The sequence below is a fragment of the Oncorhynchus clarkii genome, unplaced genomic scaffold, assembly GCF_045791955.1.
Source record: "Oncorhynchus clarkii lewisi isolate Uvic-CL-2024 unplaced genomic scaffold, UVic_Ocla_1.0 unplaced_contig_214_pilon_pilon, whole genome shotgun sequence".
Taxonomy (NCBI): domain Eukaryota; kingdom Metazoa; phylum Chordata; class Actinopteri; order Salmoniformes; family Salmonidae; genus Oncorhynchus; species Oncorhynchus clarkii.
Genome location: NW_027257928.1, coordinates 592,501 through 611,798, shown reverse-complemented (window position 1 = coordinate 611,798; position 19,298 = coordinate 592,501). Strand labels below are relative to the sequence as shown.

Genomic DNA, 19,298 nt, shown 5'->3' with positions numbered 1-19,298 from the left:
CCATAATAAACCCCAGGAAGAGTAGCTGGCTGCCTTGGCAGGAACTAATGGGGATCCATAATAAACCCCAGGAAGAGTAGCTGCTGCCTTGGCAGGAACTAATGGGGATCCATAATAAACCCCAGGAAGAGTAGCTGGCTGCCTTGGTAGGAACAAATGGGGATCCATAATAAACCCCAGGAAGAGTAGCTGGCTGCCTTGGTAGGAACTAATGGGGATCCATAATAAACCCCAGGAAGAGTAGCTGGCTGCCTTGGTAGGAACAAATGGGGATCCATAATAAACCCCAGGAAGAGTAGCTGCTGCCTTGGCAGGAACAAATGGGGATCCATAATAAACCCCAGGAAGAGTAGCTGGCTGCCTTGGTAGGAACTAATGGGGATCCATAATAAACCCCAGGAAGAGTAGCTGCTGCCTTGGTAGGAATTAATGGGGATCCATAATAAACCTCAGGAAGAGTAGCTGCTGCCTTGGCAGGAACTAATGGGGATCCATAATAAACCCCAGAAAGAGTAGCTGCTGCCTTGGCAGGAACTAATGGGGATCCATAATAAACCCCAGGAAGAGTAGCTGGCTGCCTTGACAGGAACTAATGGGGATCCATAATAAACCCCAGGAAGAGTAGCTGCTGCCTTGGCAGGAACTAATGGGGATCCATAATAAATACAAATGCAGTTGTGTCAAGTTGGCTGGATGCCCTTTGGGTGGTGGACCGTTCGTCATAAACACAGGAAACTATTGAGTGTGAAAAACCCAGCAGCGTTTCAGTTCTTGACACAAACTGGTGCGCATGGCATATACTAACATACCCCGTTCAAAGGCTATTAAATCTTTTGTCTTGCTCGTTCACCACAAATCCTTCTTTAACCTGTCTCCTCCCCTTCACCTACACTGATTGGAGTGGATTTAGTGACATTCCCTCTGTCTGTGTTCCAGAGTTAAGGAGTAGTGTCTGTGGTAACATTCTGTCTGTGTCTGTGTTCCAGAGTTAAGGAGTAGTGTCTGTGGTAACATTCTGTCTGTGTTCCAGAGTTAAGGAGTAGTGTCTGTGGTAACATTCTGTCTGTGTTCCAGAGTTAAGGAGTAGTGTCTGTGGTAACATTCTGTCTGTGTTCCAGAGTTAAGGAGTAGTGTCTGTGGTAACATTCTGTCTGTGTCTGTGTTCCAGAGTTAAGGAGTAGTGTCTGTGGTAACATTCTGTCTGTGTTCCAGAGTTAAGGAGTAGTGTCTGTGGTAACATTCTGTCTGTGTTCCAGAGTTAAGGAGTAGTGTCTGTGGTAACATTCTGTCTGTGTTCCAGAGTTAAGGAGTAGTGTCTGTGGTAACATTCCCTCTGTCCTGTGTTCCAGAGTTAAGGAGTAGTGTCTTTGGTAACATTCTGTCTGTGTTCCAGAGTTAAGGAGTAGTGTCTGTGGTAACATTCTGTCTGTGTTCCAGAGTTAAGGAGTAGTGTCTGTGGTAACATTCTGTCTGTGTTCCAGAGTTAAGGAGTAGTGTCTGTGGTAACATTCTGTCCTGTGTTCCAGAGTTAAGGAGTAGTGTCTGTGGTAACATTCTGTCTGTGTTCCAGAGTTAAGGAGTAGTGTCTGTGGTAACATTCTGTCCTGTGTTCCAGAGTTAAGGAGTAGTGTCTGTGGTAACATTCTGTCTGTGTTCCAGAGTTAAGGAGTAGTGTCTGTGGTAACATTCTGTCTGTGTTCCAGAGTTAAGGAGTAGTGTCTGTGGGAACATTCTGTCTCTGTTCCAGAGTTAAGGAATAGTGTCTGTGGTAACATTCCCTCTGTCCTGTGTTCCAGAGTTAAGGAGTAGTGTCTGTGGTAACATTCTGTCTGTGTTCCAGAATTAAGGAGTAGTGTCTGTGGTAACATTCCCTCTGTCCTGTGTTCCAGAGTTAAGGAGTAGTGTCAGTGGTAACATTCTGTCTGTGTTCCAGAGTTAAGGAGTAGTGTCTGTGGTAACATTCTGTCCTGTGTTCCAGAGTTAAGGAGTCGTGTCTGTGGTAACATTCCCTCTGTCCTGTGTTCCAGAGTTAAGGAGTAGTGTCTGTGGTAACATTCTGTCTGTGTTCCAGAGTTAAGGAGTAGTGTCTGTGGTAACATTCTGTCTGTGTCTGTGTTCCAGAGTTAAGGAGTAGTGTCTGTGGTAACATTCTGTCTGTGTCTGTGTTCCAGAGTTAAGGAGTAGTGTCTGTGGTAACATTCTGTCCTGTGTTCCAGAGTTAAGGAGCAGTGTCTGTGGTAACATTCTGTCTGTGTACCAGAGTTAAGGAGTAGTGTCTGTGGTAACATTCCGTCTGTGTACCAGAGTTAAGGAGTAGTGTCTGTGGTAACATTCCCTCTGTCTGTGTTTCAGAGTTAAGGAGCAGTGTCTGTGGTAACATTCTGTCTGTGTACCAGAGTTAAGGAGCAGTGTCTGTGGTAACATTCTGTCTGTGTTCCAGAGTTAAGGAGTAGTGTCTGTGGTAACATTCCCTCTGTCCTGTGTTCCAGAGTTAAGGAGTATTGTCTGTGGTAACATTCTGTCTGTGTCTGTGTTCCAGAGTTAAGGAGTAGTGTCTGTGGTAACATTCTGTCCTGTGTTCCAGAGTTAAGGAGCAGTGTCTGTGGTAACATTCTGTCTGTGTTCCAGAGTTAAGGAGCAGTGTCTGTGGTAACATTCTGTCCTGTGTTCCAGAGTTAAGGAGTAGTGTCTGTGGTAACATTCTGTCTGTGTTCCAGAGTTAAGGAGTAGTGTCTGTGGTAACATTCTGTCTGTGTACCAGAGTTAAGGAGTAGTGTCTGTGGTAACATTCCCTCTGTCCTGTGTTCCAGAGTTAAGGAGTAGTGTCTGTGGTAACATTGCCTCTGTCCTGTGTTCCAGAGTTAAGGAGTAGTGTCTGTGGTAACATTCTGTCTGTGTCTGTGTTCCAGAGTTAAGGAGTAGTGTCTGTGGTAACATTCTGTCTGTGTCTGTGTTCCAGAGTTAAGGAGTAGTGTCTGTGGTAACATTCTGTCCTGTGTTCCAGAGTTAAGGAGCAGTGTCTGTGGTAACATTCTGTCCTGTGTTCCAGAGTTAAGGAGTAGTGTTTGTGGTAACATTCTGTCTGTGTTCCAGAGTTAAGGAGTAGTGTCTGTGGTAACATTCTGTCTGTGTACCAGAGTTAAGGAGTAGTGTCTGTGGTAACATTCCCTCTGTCCTGTGTTCCAGAGTTAAGGAGTAGTGTCTGTGGTAACATTCCCTCTGTCCTGTGTTCCAGAGTTAAGGAGTAGTGTCTGTGGTAACATTCTGTCTGTGTCTGTGTTCCAGAGTTAAGGAGTAGTGTCTGTGGTAACATTCCCTCTGTCCTGTGTTCCAGAGTTAAGGAGCAGCGCCTGTGGGAACCCAGGTGTTCCACCTAAAGGCATCCTAAACGGAACACGGTTCAACATCGGGAACACGATCCACTACAGGTGTGTGACGGGCTACGTGTTGGACGGTCACTCCCTCCTTACCTGTGTCCTCAACACAGGCAATATGGCCGTCTGGGACTTCCCTGTCCCCATCTGCAGAGGTGAGACTGGCTTTAATAACATGGGGCTTGTCTCCAATGGCACCCTATTCCCTACATAGTAAAATACTTGTAACTACAGCCCTATAGGCCCTGGTCTTAAGTAGGGCACTATATAGGGAATAAGGTTCAATTTGGGACTCAAAACATGATTCCTTCTTATTGACACAGTGGGATTGGCCCACGGGCTTTTATTTCTTTCTCGATTGGCTCTTGAATCAAGTCTAATCTAGTTTTCGATTTGTCTTGTTTGACGTTGTGGCGACGAACCAGGATGAAATTCCCAGCACACTATTGAATCTTGGTTGTTCCACAGAAAATATAATGTTCTCTAATACTGTCACTGTACTCCGGGTCGCTTTGCAATCTGACTTCCTGTTTATCTGTAAAGAGCCACAGGCCTTTGATCCTTCGTGGTTCTGAATTGACTTTGGTTGGAATTCTATCATAGAAGAACGTAATGTGTTTTGTCTCCGGGTATTTACCCAGACTATATCTGAGGTGAGTACCACGTCGTGACTGGCACCAGCAGTGGTGTAAAGTACTTAAGTAAAAAAAATACTTTAAAGTACTACTTAAGTAGTTTTATGAGGTATTTGTACTTTTACTTTCCAAATTTATATTTTTGGCAACTTTTACATTGACTTCACTACATTCCTAAAGAAAATAAAGTTTTTTTTTTGACCTCCTTACATTTTCCCCTGACACCCAAAAGTACTTGTTACATTTTGACAGGGAAATGGTCCAATTTTACACACTTATCAAGAGAACATCCCTGGTCCATCCCTACTGCCTCTGATCTGGCAGACTCACTAAACACAAATGTTTTTTTTGTAAATGATGTCTGAGTGTTGGAGTGCTCCCCTGGCTATCTGTCAATAAAATAACATCGAACATTGTACCGTCTGGTTTGCTTAATATAAAGGAATTTGAAATGATTCATACTTTTACTTTTGATACTTAATAAGAATATATTTAGCAATTCCATTTTACTTTTGATAAAATAAACCAAATACTTTTAGACTTTTATTCAAGTAGTATTTTACTGGGTGACTTCCACTTTTACCTGAGTCATTTTCTATTAAGGTATCTTTACTTTTACTCAAGTAGGACAATCGAATACTTTTTCCACCAGTATGAGTATGTCCCTTGTGCATCCCAAATGGACACTCTATTCCCTATTTAAGTGCACTACATTTCACCAGGGCCCATAGGGTCGAAAGTCGTGGCCTATTTAGGGAATACGGTGCCCTTTGGGACACGATCACTACCCCATGCACTTAAAGATGCAGGTTATGCGGGTGGCTACAGGAACAGATTGAAATAGTCATCATAGACACTCATTTATGACATTATAGACACTCATTTATGACATCATAGATACTCATTTATTTATGGGGGGGGAAATGACATTTCTCCACATTGAAAGATTCACCTATCTATCCCGTCAACGAATAGTTCAAGATCTGACTTGTTATCTCGATCAGTCCACAAGTATACAGTGGTAGCCTCATGTTGATACGATAGACAGCAATTCACTGCAGGAGACATTACTGCATTGACTCTCCTAACTCATTACCTTATCAACCACTTATTCTGCACTAACATATTATAAACAACATACTAGGTCCTAGGATATTTAATGACCAAATTCCCTTTCACTTTATTTCAGCAACTAGTAGTATTGCATCTATCTTTTTTTGGAGCCTGTGAGTAGCTGCCATTAGTTTCCCACAGTGTTGGTTCAGTGTGCTGCTGTCTAACCAACCCTAGGACCCCAGACTCCACATATGTTGTCTCTCTCTTAGAGGGAAAGCCAAATCAAGCTCCTCTTTAATGATAATCTGTTGCCCCAGAGGAATGCCAAAGAAAACATAACCACCAAACCACTGTGCAATCTGACTGCACTGAGAGAAGGAGATAAGGAATCAAGAGTAGAGGAGAGGAGGAGAAAGAGAGGAGAAAATAGGAGAGGAGGAGAAGAGAGGAGAGAAGAAGATAGGAGAAGAGAGGAAGAGGGAGGAGAAGATATGAAAGGAGGAGAAGAGAGGAGAGGAGGAGAAAGAGATGAGGAGAGGAGAATATTGGAAAGGAGGAGAAGAGAGGAGGGGAGAGGAGGAGGGAGGAGAAGAGAGGAGAAGTGAGGAGAGGAGGAGAAGAAGAAGAGAGGAGAAGTGAGGAGACGAGGAGAAGAAGAGAGGAGAGGAGAAGAAGAGAGGAGAGGAGAAGAAGAGAGGAGAGGAGAAGAAGAAGAGAAGAGAGGCGGAGGAGAAGAAGGGAGGAGAAGTGAGGAGATGAGGAGAAGAAGAGAGGAGAGGAGAAGAAGAGAGGAGAGGAGAAGAAGAGAGGAGAGGAGAAGAAGAAGAGAGGAGAGGAGGAGGAGAAGAGAGGAGAGGATTAAAGGAGGAGAAGAAGAGAGGAGAAGTGAGGAGAGGAGAGGAGAGGAGGAGAGGAGGAGAAGAAGAAGAGAGGAGAGGAATAGAGGAGGAGAAGAAGAGAGGAGAGGAGTAGAGGAGGAGAAGAAGAGAGGAGAGGAGAGGAGGAGAGGAGGAGAAGAAGAAGAGAGGAGAGGAATAGAGGAGGAAAAGAAGAGAGGTGTGGAGGAGAAGAAGAAGAGACCAGAGGAGTAGAGGAGGAGAAGAAGAGAGGAGAAGTGAGGAGAGGAGGAGAAGAAGAGAGGAGAGGAGGAGAAGAAGAAGAGAGGAGAGGAGTAGAGGAGGAGAAGAAGAGAGGAGAGGAGTAGAGGATGAGATGAGAGGAGAGGAGTAGAAGAGGAGAAGAGAGGAGAGGAGTAGAGGAGGAGAAGAAGAGAGGAGAAGTGAGGAGAGGAGAAGAAGAAGAGAGGAGAGGAGTAGAGGAGGAGAAGAAATGAGAGGAGTAGAGGAGGAGAAGAGAGGAGAGGAGTAGAGGAGGAGAAGAGAGGAGAGGAGTAGAATAGGAGAAGAGAGGAGAGGAGTAGAGGAGGAGAAGATAGGAGAGGAGTAGAGGAGGAGAAGAGAGGAGAGGAGTAGAGGAGGAGAAGAGAGGAGAGGAGTAGAGGAGGAGAAGAGAGGAGAGGAGTAGAGGAGGAGAAGAGAGGAGAGGAGTAGAGGAGGAGAAGAGAGGAGAGGAGTAGAGGAGGAGAAGAGAGGAGAGGAGTAGAAGAGGAGAAGAGAGGAGAGGAGTAGAGGAGGAGAAGAGAGGAGAGGAGTAGAGGAGGAGAAGAGAGGAGAGGAGTAGAGGAGGAGAAGAAGAGAGGAGAAGTGAGGAGAGGAGGAGAAGAAGAGAGGAGAAGTGAGGAGAGGAGGAGAAGAAGAGAGGAGAGGAGAAGAGGAGGAGAAGAGAGGAGAGGAGTAGAGGAGGAGAAGAGAGGAGAGGAGTAGAGGAGGAGAAGAAGAGAGGAGAAGTGAGGAGAGGAGGAGAAGAAGAGAGGAGAGGAGGAGAAGAAGAAGAGAGGAGAGGAGTAGAGGAGGAGAAGAAGAGAGGAGAGGAGTAGAGGAGGAGAAGAGAGGAGAGGAGTAGAAGAGGAGAAGAGAGGAGAGGAGTAGAGGAGGAGAAGAAGAGAGGAGAAGTGAGGAGAGGAGAAGAAGAAGAGAGGAGAGGAGTAGAGGAGGAGAAGAAAGGAGAGGAGTAGAGGAGGAGAAGAGAGGAGAGGAGTAGAGGAGGAGAAGAGAGGAGAGGAGTAGAATAGGAGAAGAGAGGAGAGGAGTAGAGGAGGAGAAGATAGGAGAGGAGTAGAGGAGGAGAAGAGAGGAGAGGAGTAGAGGAGGAGAAGAGAGGAGAGGAGTAGAGGAGGAGAAGAGAGGAGAGGAGTAGAATAGGAGAAGAGAGGAGAGGAGTAGAGGAGGAGAAGATAGGAGAGGAGTAGAGGAGGAGAAGAGAGGAGAGGAGTAGAGGAGGAGAAGAGAGGAGAGGAGTAGAGGAGGAGAAGAGAGGAGAGGAGTAGAGGAGGAGAAGAGAGGAGAGGAGTAGAAGAGGAGAAGAGAGGAGAGGAGTAGAGGAGGAGAAGAGGGAGAATCACTGCTGACACTGGCAGGCTGTTCACGGCGTTGGAGCCTGAAATACTTTTTAAATGGGAAATTGGTGCAACAGATGCTGGTGAATTGACAGCTTAGAAGTGGTAAAAAGCTGCAGATTGAGGGTTGAGGAGTTGTCTGAGACATAGTCTTGGAGCCCAAATGCCACCCTATTCAGTATATAAGGGCCCATAGGGCTCTGGTCAAAAGTAGTGCACTATATAGTGAATAGGGTGCCATTTAGGGTGTACAGTACATAGAGCGTTATCTTCTCTCACTAGCCGCAGCACATTCCTTTCAGGTCAACGCGGTGCGGACAGTGCTGCTTTGGACAATCATCTCCTCCTCCTCCTCCTCCTCCTCCTCTCCTCATGTCCTATTCCTCCTCATATTCTCTCCTCATCTCCTCTTCTCCTCTCCTATCCTCTCCTCTCCTATCCTCTCCTCCTTTCCTCCTGTCCTCTCCTCCTGTCCTCCTTTCCTCCTCTCGTACTGTCTTCCTCTCCTCTCCTCTCCTCTCCTCTCCTCTCCTCTCCTCTCCTCTCCTCTCGTCACAGAGTGGTGTTCTGTCTGTGGATTCTCTGAATAGCCAGATATTTCTTTGATCTTACTTCTTCTGAGAATCTGCCCATTCCCTCTTGATGTCTGACTGCTTCCAACACCACACTACGCCTACTCCATCCCTTCACCCATCTCCTTGTCCCTGTTTCCTCTCTTCCTCTACAGTGTCCATTCACCCCTTCTCCTCCCTGTTCTCCTCCCTCCCTTCACCCCTCTCCTCCTCTCCTCCGTCCCTTTTCCCCTCTCCTCCCTGTTCTCCTCCCTGTTCTCCTCCCTGTTCTCCTCCCTCCTTTCACCCCTTTCATCCCCGTTCTCCTATCCTCCTCTCCTCCGTTCCTTCTCCTCTTCTCCATCCCTTTTCCCCTCTCCTCCCTGTTCTCCTCCCCGTTCTCTTCTCCTCCTCTCCTCTGTCCCTTCTCCTCTCTCCTCCCGGTTCTCTTCTCCTCCATCCCTTCTCCTCCCTTCTCCTCCTCTCCTCTGTCCCTTTTCCCCTCTCCTCCCTGTTCTCCTCCCTGTTCTCCTCCCTGTTCTCCTCCCTCCCTTCACCCCTCTCGCCCCCGTTCTCCTATCCTCCTCTCCTCCGTTCCTTCTCCTCCTCTCCTCCCTGTTCTCCTCCTCTCCTCTGTCCCCTCTCCTCTGTCCATTCTCCTCCTCTCCTCCCTGTGCTCCTCCTCTCCTCTGTCCCCTCTCCTCTGTCCCTTCTCCTCCTCTCCTCCCTGTTCTCCTCCTCTCCTCTGTCCCTTCTCCTCCTCTCCTCCCCTCCACGGAGGGCACTTCTCCAATACATACTCCAGTTTGTACATATTCTGAAGCGTACATCGACGCTGCAACAAAACGTATGTACCGAATTACGAGAAAAAAATTCCGCAACATTTCTTGAAATCAGTTCATCTGAGCTGAAGTGAGAGGAAATACACTCTGACTTCGGGAATGAAATGTTGACTATTCACATCTCATATGTTGCCTGACAACAATATGTTATCTTTATACGTTAATAAATACATGCTGTATACATAAAAAAAAAACTATTTACCTGCCTATAATACCCACTGTAGATGGTGTAGATCGCAAGCCCATTGTAAGTCAATAGATTTAGCTATTACAACTGGGTACTAGTACTGCTAGTTAGCCACAGATAATTGTTAGCTAGCTAGCTACCCACAAAGACTTGACATCTACCTTGCATAACATTTGTTTTAAGTAATTTTTTGTTAAAACTATCTGGGTTAGCTACATTATTACGATTCATATATAGCTATATTTCTATGTGTTCTCCACACTCTCATCCTCACAAGAACGTACTCAAGAGAACTTCTAAGTAGCTATTACAACTGGGTACTAGTACTGCTAGTTAGCCACAGAGAATTGTTAGCTGCATAACATTCGTTTTAAGTAATTTTTGTTAAAACTATCTGGCTACATTATTACGATTCACAAATAGCTAGCTAATAGTTATGAAGTAAAATGTTTTGCTTTATGTGCATATAATTTTTCGTCTCTATTGCCGTTGTCCTCGCTGGAAGAAGATTAAATAAATGAGTTAGTCCATAGTAAGTCAATACGGTGTCGTGGAAATACTTACACAGGGAAACTCAAAGTCAATCTTAAATGAACCATTGTTTTATCACCAGTTAACTGAAGAGGTTCTAACAAACTTTATGCACCGTAGTGAACGTCTGTCAGGAGCTCTAACGGGGCAGTCCCGTTAAATCTCTTAAAAATGTACATCTACCTTGGATAATATTATATTTTAGGTCTTAACTAGCTTTAGGTTTAACTAGCTGGCTAGATAGATTGTTACAATCCACATATAGCTAGCTATCTTTGTGTATATCTTGTTTCAGCAGCGTGTGGTAATACAGTAGGGGGAGGAGCAGTGTGAGGTAATACAGTAGAGGGAGGTGCAGCGTGAGGTAATACAGTAGGGGAAGGTGCAGCGTGAGGTAACACAGTAGGGGGAGGTGCAGCGTGAGGTAATACAGTAGGGGGAGGAGCAGTTTGAGGTAATACAGTAGGGGGAGATGCAGCGTGAGGTAATACAGTAGGGGGAGGTGCAGCGTGAGGTAATACAGTAGGGGGAGGTGCAGCGTGAGGTAATACAGTAGGGGGAGGTGCAGTGTGAGGTAATACAGTAGGGGGAGGTGCAGCGTGAGGTAATACAGTAGGGGGAGGTGCAGCGTGAGGTAATACAGTAGGGGGAGGTGCAGCGTGAGGTAATACAGTAGGGGGAGGTGCAGCGTGAGGTAATACAGTAGGGGGAGGTGCAGAGTGAGGTAATACAGTAGGGGGAGGAGCAGCGTGAGGTAATACAGTAGGGGGAGGTGCAGAGTGAGCTAATACAGTAGGGGGAGGTGCAGAGTGAGGTAATACAGTAGGGGAGGTGCAGCGTGAGGTAATACAGTAGGGGAGGCGCAGCATGAGGTAATACAGTAGGGGGAGGAGCAGCGTGAGGTAATACAGTAGGGGAGGTGCAGCGTGAGGTAATACAGTAGGGGGAGGAGCAGCGTGAGGTAATACAGTAGGGGAAGGAGCAGCGTGAGGTAATACAGTAGGGGGAGGAGCAGTGTGAGGTAATACAGTAGGGGGAGGTGCAGCATGAGGTAATACAGTAGGGGGGAGGAGCAGCGTGAGGTAATACAGTAGGGGGAGGTGCAGCGTGAGGTAATACAGTAGGGGGAGGAGCAGCGTGAGGTAATACAGTAGGGGGAGGAGCAGCGTGAGGTAATACAGTAGGGGGAGGAGCAGCGTGAGGTAATGCAGTAGGGGGGAGGTGCAGCGTGAGGTAATACAGTAGGGGAGGTGCAGCGTGAGGTAATACAGTAGGGGAGGTGCAGCTTGAGGTAATACAGTAGGGGGAGGTGCAGTGTGAGGTAATACAGTAGGTGGAGGTGCAGTGTGAGGTAATACAGTAGGGGGAGGTGCAGCGTGAGGTAATACAGTAGGGGGAGGTGCAGCGTGAGGTAATACAGTAGGGGGAGGTGCAGCGTGAGGTAATACAGTAGGGGGAGGAGCAGCGTGAGGTAATACAGTAGGGGGAGGAGCAGCATGAGGTAATACAGTAGGGGGAGGAGCAGCGTAAGGTAATACAGTAGGGGGAGGTGCAGCGTGAGGTAATACAGTAGGGGGAGGTGCAGCGTGAGGTAATACAGTAGGGGGAGGAGCAGCGTGAGGTAATACAGTAGGGGAGGAGCAGCGTGAGGTAATACAGTAGGGGGAGGAGCAGCGTGAGGTAATACAGTAGGGGGAGGAGTAGCGTGAGGTAATACAGTAGGGGGAGGAGCAGCGTGAGGTAATACAGTAGGGGAGGAGCAGCGTGAGGTAATACAGTAGGGGGAGGAGTAGCGTGAGGTAATACAGTAGGGGGAGGAGGTGTTTCCCAGTCCTGGATTATAGATGTATGACTGTATAGTAGTGTTTCCCAGTCCTGGATTATGGATGTATGACTGTATAGTAGTGTTTCCCAGTCCTGGATTATAGATGTATGACTGTATAGTAGTGTTTCCCAGTCCTGGATTATAGATGTCTGACTGTATAGTAGTGTTTCCCAGTCCTGGATTATAGATGTATGACTGTATAGTAGTGTTTCCCAGTCCTGGATTATAGATGTATGACTGTATAGTAGTGTTTCCCAGTCCTGGATTATAGATGTCTGACTGTATAGTAGTGTTTCCCAGTCCTAGTCCTGGATTATAGATGTATGACTGTATAGTAGTGTTTCCCAGTCCTGGATTATAGATGTATGACTGTATAGTAGTGTTTCCCAGTCCTGGATTATAGATGTCTGACTGTATAGTAGTGTTTCCCAGTCCTGGATTATAGATGTCTGACTGTATAGTAGTGTTTCCAGTCCTGGATTATAGATGTATGACTGTATAGTAGTGTTTCCCAGTCCTGGATTATAGATGTATGACTGTATAGTAGTGTTTCCCAGTCCTGGATTATAGATGTCTGACTGTATAGTAGTGTTTCCCAGTCCTGGATTATAGATGTCTGACTGTATAGTAGTGTTTCCCAGTCCTGAATTATAGATGTATGACTGTATAGTAGTGTTTCCCAGTCCTGGATTATAGATGTCTGACTGTATAGTAGTGTTTCCCAGTCCTGGTCCTGGATTATAGATGTCTGACTGTATAGTAGTGTTTCCCAGTCCTGGATTATAGATGTATGACTGTATAGTAGTGTTTCCAGTCCTGGATTATAGATGCATGACTGTATAGTAGTGTTTCCCAGTCCTGGATTATGGATGTATGACTGTATAGTAGTGTTTCCAGTCCTGGATTATAGATGTATGACTGTATAGTAGTGTTTCCCAATCATTTGTCAGGATGTAGCTCAGTGTTAATAAGACAGGCCTATTTTGTCAGGATGTAGCTCGGTGTTAAGACAGGCCTATTTTATCAGGATGTAGCTCGGTGTTAAGACAGGCCTATTTTGTCAGGATGTAGCTCGGGGTTAAGACAGGCCTATTTTATCAGGATGTAGCTCGGTGTTAACACCATTCAGAGAAGCCTGCTAATATTCCTTTCTGGACACATACTGATCCAATCGGTTGCATGATCAGGTATAGTTTGTTTGTCCTATGTTGTTAATGCAGCATGTAACAAACAGGAGGTGTGAGCAGGGAGGAGCCGCCAGGGATTTTTGGGCCACATGAAAAGATATCACATTGGGGGCCCCAACCATCACAGGCCCCACCAACCCTACGCAATTACCTGTAACCACACACCTCCAGAACCCAATCGACCCATTCAAAGCTTTAAATAACTCTCTACCTGTAATCACACACCTCCAGAACCCAATCGACCCGTTCAAAGCTTTAAATAACTCTTCCTTTGCAGGCGTGCAACTCTCTTGTAGTCCCAATCTTTACTGTGTGATATTTACTGACAGTGAGCTGTGATAATATAACGCTGTGCAGACATGCATGCAACAGTCTGCATACAGTGGACTTCACTATCTGATGGAAGACTGATACCCTCTATAAGAAATGTGCTGAAGGCCATCTTTTTACAGTCTAAATGTCATTTTAATGGTCAAAATATTTGAAAGGAAAATTCTCTTAACATTAATGAATAACGTAAAATAAATTAACATTTATCATCTATTAAAAAAAAACAATTATTATTTTTACCTTTATTTAACCAGGCAAGTCAGTTAAGAACAAATTATTATTTTCAATGACAGTCTAGGAACAGTGGGTTAACTGCCTGTTCAGGGGCAGAACGACCTTGTCAGCTCAGGGGGTTTGAACTTGCAACCTTCCCGTTACTAGTCCACCCTACCCTGGCTACCCTGCCTCCTCTACACTCTAACCACTAGGCTACCCTGCCACCTCTACACTCTAACCACTAGACTTCCCAGTCCTGGATTATAGATGTATGACTGTATAGTAGTGTTTCCCAGTCCTGGATTATAGATGTCTGACTGTATAGTAGTGTTTCCCAGTCCTGGATTATAACCACTAGGCTACCCTGCCTCCTCTACACTCTAACCACTAGGCTACCCTGCCACCTCTACACTCTAACCACTAGGCTACCCTGCCTCCTCTACACTCTAACCACTAGGCTACCCTGCCTCCTCTACACTCTAACCACTAGGCTACCCTGCCTCCTCTACACTCTAACCACTAGGCTACCCTGCCCTATAGGATGATATAACAAACAAAATAATAAAATCAGCAGTAGATTGTTGAACTAAGTATAAGTACCAACTAGACAATAAGCAGCTGTGAAAAACAAAATGGAAGAGAAAAGGCCTCATGGTGGCGCTAGAGGAAAGGTCAAGAGGTCACCAAATCAACAGGTTTCTTCCACTTGGGGTCTTGATTAGGCACAACAAATATTATGGCAATCCAGCCATTAGTTTGAGATATATCATGTTCTCAGTCTTAATTCTCAGCCTGTGGGCATCACGTGTGTCATGATCCAATATCCATAGCCATTAAACAGTCATCACTGGCTCAGCCTTACTCACAAGAGCCCAGCGCCGAGCCTTCTTGCTAGCAAAGTCACTGATTAAGTCTTTGAAGTCCAGCTTTCTAGCTAACGGACTTTCAATGGACAGCATGACAAGACTGCAAAGCCTGTCCTGGGACATAGTGGACCTCAAATCGTTTTTTTCCTATCAGTTTTTATCTCACTGAAAGCTCTCTCACCACCAGAAACAGTCACAGGCAGTGTGCAAAATGTACGTAAAGCAATGCCCACTTCTCCCAAAATGCTTTGCAGCAGCATCTTACTAATTGCCTTCAGGAGACCGAGAGGGGACAGGTTAGGAGGGAAAGAGGCAGCATATACAGTGTTCAGGTGTCAGGAGACCAAGAGGGGACAGATTAGGAGGGGAGCAGCATATACAGTGTTCAGGTGTCTTACTTCATTACGAAACTCAGGTGTAAGATCTTTGGAGTACTTCATGATCAGTGGTTGACACCCAGAAGGTCTTTATCCTCACTAATCTGACCAACTTTCAGAACAGCAGAAAATTCTTTGACAATGTTTTTGCAGTGGTGTGGAACCTAGTGTCCAAGTCACTTATGATGTCATCCATAGCAGTAAAAACACTGTGTTCTGGAACCTGGTGTCCAGGTCACTTATGATGTCATCCATAGCAGTAAAAACACTGTGTTCTGGAGCCTAGTGTCCAAGTCACTTATGATGTCATCCATAGCAGTAAAAACACTGTGTTCTGGAACCTAGTGTCCAGGTCAATTATGATGTCATCCAGAGCAGTAAAAACACTGTGTTCTGGAACCTAGTGTCCAGGTCACTTATGATGTCATCCATAGCAGTAAAAACACTGTGTTCTGGAACCTGGTGTCCAGGTCACTTATGATGTCGTCCATATCAGTAAAAACACTGTGTTCTGGAACCTAGTGTCCAGGTCACTTATGATGTCATCCATAACAGTAAAAACACTGTGTTCTGGAACCTAGTGTCCAGGTCACTTATGATGTCATCCATAGCAGTAAAAACACTGTGTTCTGGAACCTAGTGTCCAGGTCACTTATGATGTCATCCATAGCAGTAAAAACACTGTGTTCTGGAACCTAGTGTCCAGGTCACTTATGATGTTATCCATAGCAGTAAAAACACTGTGTTCTGGAACCTAGTGTCCAGGTCACTTATGATGTCATCCATAGCAGTAAAAACACTGTGTTCTGGAACCTAGTGTCCAGGTCACGTATGATGTCATCCATAACAGTAAAAACACTGTGTTCTGGAACCTAGTGTCCAGGTCACTTATGATGTCATCCATAGCAGTAAAAACACTGTGTTCTGGAACCTAGTGTCCAGGTCACTTATGATGTCATCCATAGCAGTAAAAACACTGTGTTCTGGAACCTAGTGTCCAGGTCACTTATGATGTCATCCATAACAGTAAAAACACTGTGTTCTGGAACCTGGTGTCCAGGTCACTTATGATGTCATGCATAACAGTAAAAACACTGTGTTCTGGAACCTAGTGTCCAGGTCACTTATGATGTCATCCATAGCAGTAAAAACACTGTGTTCTGGAACCTAGTGTCCAGGTCACTTATGATGTCATCCATAACAGTAAAAACACTGTGTTCTGGAACCTAGTGTCCAGGTCACTTATGATGTCATCCATAGCAGTAAAAACACTGTGTTCTGGAACCTAGTGTCCAGGTCACTTATGATGTCGTCCATAGCAGTAAAAACACTGTGTTCTGGAACCTAGTGTCCAGGTCACTTATGATGTCATCCATAGCAGTAAAAACACTGTGTTCTGGAACCTAGTGTCCAGGTCACTTATGATGTCGTCCATAGCAGTAAAAACACTGTGTTCTGAAAACAACGTTGCTGCACTGTCCTGAGCCGTCTCCTCTTCAGAGGTCTCATCATGGAATCTCTTCCTTTTCCTCTGGTGACTGTGTTCCTTGCTAAATTGAGGTGCAACATCCATTTGCATAGCAATCAGTGTTGCCTCAGACAGGAGAGACTCCCATCCATCTCTAAGAGCCTGCATATCTTCCTTTTAAGGCTCTATGATATTGGCTGCCTCTTTGTCTAGTGAGATTTATTCCTGTCCTCAATGCATTGCAGTACCTGCAATTATGCCAACTGACATGCCATTCAACACAATGCTGCTCACCTCCTTCAGGTGGGAGAGAGGGCTGGTTCAGGGGTATGGGGAGACAGGGCTGGTTCAGGGGGATGGGGAGACAGGGCTGGTTCAGGGGGGTGGGGAGACAGGGCTGGTTCAGGGGGTGGGGAGACAGGGCTGGTTCAGGGGTATGGGGATGGGGAGACAGGGCTGGTTCAGGGGTATGGGGAGACAGGGCTGGTTCAGGGGGGTGGGGAGACAGGGCTGATTCAGGGGGATGGGGAGACAGGGCTGGTTCAGGGGGATGGGGATGGGGAGACAGGGCTGGTTCAGGGGGATGGGGAGACAGGGCTGGTTCAGGGGGATGGGGAGACAGGGCTGGTTCAGGGGGGTGGGGAGACAGGGCTGATTCAGGGGGATGGGGAGACAGGGCTGGTTCAGGGGTATGGGGATGGGGAGACAGGGCTGTTTCAGGGGTATGGGTAGACAGGGATCTCGCTGTTTAATCAGCTTCCTGATATACCACACCTGTCATGTGAATGGATTATCTTGTTAAAGGAGAAATGCTCACTAACAGGGATGTAACCAAATTTGTGCACAAAAATTTGAGAGAACAATCTTTTTTTTTCACGCGTGTGTAAAATCTCTGGAATCATAGGGGCCATACATGTACATGTTGTGTTTATATTTTTGTTCAGTTGTAGTTGCACAGGACCTACAGAGACGAGCACAGGGACAATGAAGACCAAAAAGATTTGACAACCTTTAGAAAAATGGAAATCACTTGCAAACCACTTCAGTAAAGAGGCAATTTTATTGAACCTTTATTTATTTAACTAGGCAAGTCAGTTAAGAACAAATTACATAATGTAAAAAGATTTGCAGGCTAAATGCCATTTTATGTTGATTAGCTCAATTTAAATCCAAGGTACTATACTATTTTTCATTGGGCCATACATGTAGATTGAAGTATTATTTGCAGTTGTCGCTATGACAACACCCTGATATCACTGAATGGTCTGAATCAGTATCTGTGAGACTGAATGGTCTGAATCAGTATCTGTGAGACTGAATGGTCTGAATCGGTATCTGTGAGACTGAATGGTCTGAATCGGTATCTGTGAGACTGAATGGTCTGAATCAGTATCTGTGAGACTGAATGGTCTGAATCAGTATCTGTGAGACTGAATGGTCTGAATCGGTATCTGTGAGACTGAATGGTCTGAATCGGTATCTGTGAGACTGAATGGTCTGAATCGGTATCTGTGAGACTGAATGGTCTGAATCAGTATCTGTGAGACTGAATGGTCTGAATCGGTATCTGTGAGACTGAATGGTCTGAATCGGTATCTGTGAGACTGAATGGTCTGAATCGGTATCTGTGAGACTGAATGGTCTGAGTCCGTATCTGTGAGACTGAATGGTCTGAATTGGTATCTGTGAGACTGAATGGTCTGAATCAGTATCTGTGAGACTGAATGGTCTGAGTCGGTATCTGTGAGACTGAATGGTCTGAATCAGTATCTGTGAGACTGAATGGTCTGAATCAGTATCTGTGAGACTGAATGGTCTGAATCAGTATCTGTGAGACTGAATGGTCTGAATCAGTATCTGTGAGACTGAATGGTCTGAATCAGTATCTGTGAGACTGAATGGTCTGCACCCGTATCTGTGAGACTGAATGGTCTGAATCAGTATCTGTGCACTAAAGACGGAATGGTCTGAATCAGTATCTGTGAGACTGAATGGTCTGAACCAGTATCTGTGAGACTGAATGGTCTGAATCAGTATCTGTGAGACTGAATGGTCTGCACCCGTATCTGTGAGACTGAATGGTCTGAACCGGTATCTGTGAGACTGAATGGTCTGAATCAGTATCTGTGAGACTGAATGGTCTGAATCAGTATCTGTGAGACCGAATGGTGTCGTGTTACCATCTCATTAATAGTCAGTGTGCAGTAGGATGTGTTGAATAATTTGATTGACAGGTGTAGGACTGTAGAACGATACACTTTACTCTAGTGTGGATGCTCACCAACGTTTTATAGATATATAGCCTATAGATATGTAGCCTATAGATATGTAGCCTATAGATATGTCGCCTATAGATATGTAGCCTATAGATATGTCGCCTATAGATGTGTAGCCTATAGATATGTAGCCTATAGATATGTAACCTCTAGATATGTAGCCTATAGATGTGTAGCCTATAGATATGTAGCCTATAGATATGTAGCCTATAGAAATGTAGCCTATAGATATCTAGCCTCTAGATATGTAGCCTATATATATGTAGCCTATAGATATGTTGTCTATAGATATGTTGCCTATAGATATGTAGCCTCTAGATATGTAGCCTCTAGATATGTCGCCTATAGATATGTAGCCTCTAGATATGTAGCCTCTAGATATGTCACCTATAGATATGTAGCCTATATATATGTCGCCTATAGATGTGTAGCCTACAGATATGCCGCCTATAGATATGTAGCCTCTAGATATGTAGCCTCTAGATATGTAGCCTATAGATATGTAGCCTATAGATATGTAGCCTATAGATATGTAGCCTCTAGATATGTAACCTATAGATATGTAGCCTATAGATATGTAGCCTATAGATATGTAGCCTATAGATATGTAGCCTATATATATGTAGCCTATAGATATGTAGCCTATAGATATGCCGCCTATAGATATGTAGCCTCTAGATATGTAGCCTCTAGATATGTAGCCTATAGATATGTAGCCTATAGATATGTAGCCTATAGATATGTAGCCTATAGATGTGTAGCCTCTAGATATGTAGCCTATAGATATGTAGCCTCTAGATATGTAGCCTCTAGATATGTCACCTATAGATATGTAGCCTCTAGATATGTAGCCTATAGATATGTCGCCTATAGATGTGTAGCCTACAGATATGCCGCCTATAGATATGTAGCCTATAGATATGTAGCCTATAGATATGTAACCTATAGAAATGTAGCCTATAGAAATGTAGCCTATAGATATCTAGCCTCTAGATATGTAGCCTATAGATATATAGCCTATAGATATATAGCCTATAGATATGTAGCCTATAGATATATAGCCTATAGATATGTAGCCTATAGATATGTAGCCTATAGATATGTAGTCTATAGATATGTAGC

At 45.0% G+C, this 19,298-nt stretch overlaps 1 protein-coding gene across 1 annotated transcript in view; it reads left to right on the top strand.

Annotated features, from left to right (window-relative positions):
* LOC139393681 (CUB and sushi domain-containing protein 3-like) overlaps positions 1–19,298 on the top strand; it is a gene marked incomplete at its 5' end in the record, with an annotated part of 562,572 nt that overhangs the window by 17,463 nt on the left and 525,811 nt on the right. The window contains one exon of the mRNA XM_071142025.1: positions 3,335–3,529. Within this exon, the coding sequence (XP_070998126.1) occupies positions 3,335–3,529 (195 nt within the window). The remainder of the gene's footprint in view (positions 1–3,334; positions 3,530–19,298) is intronic.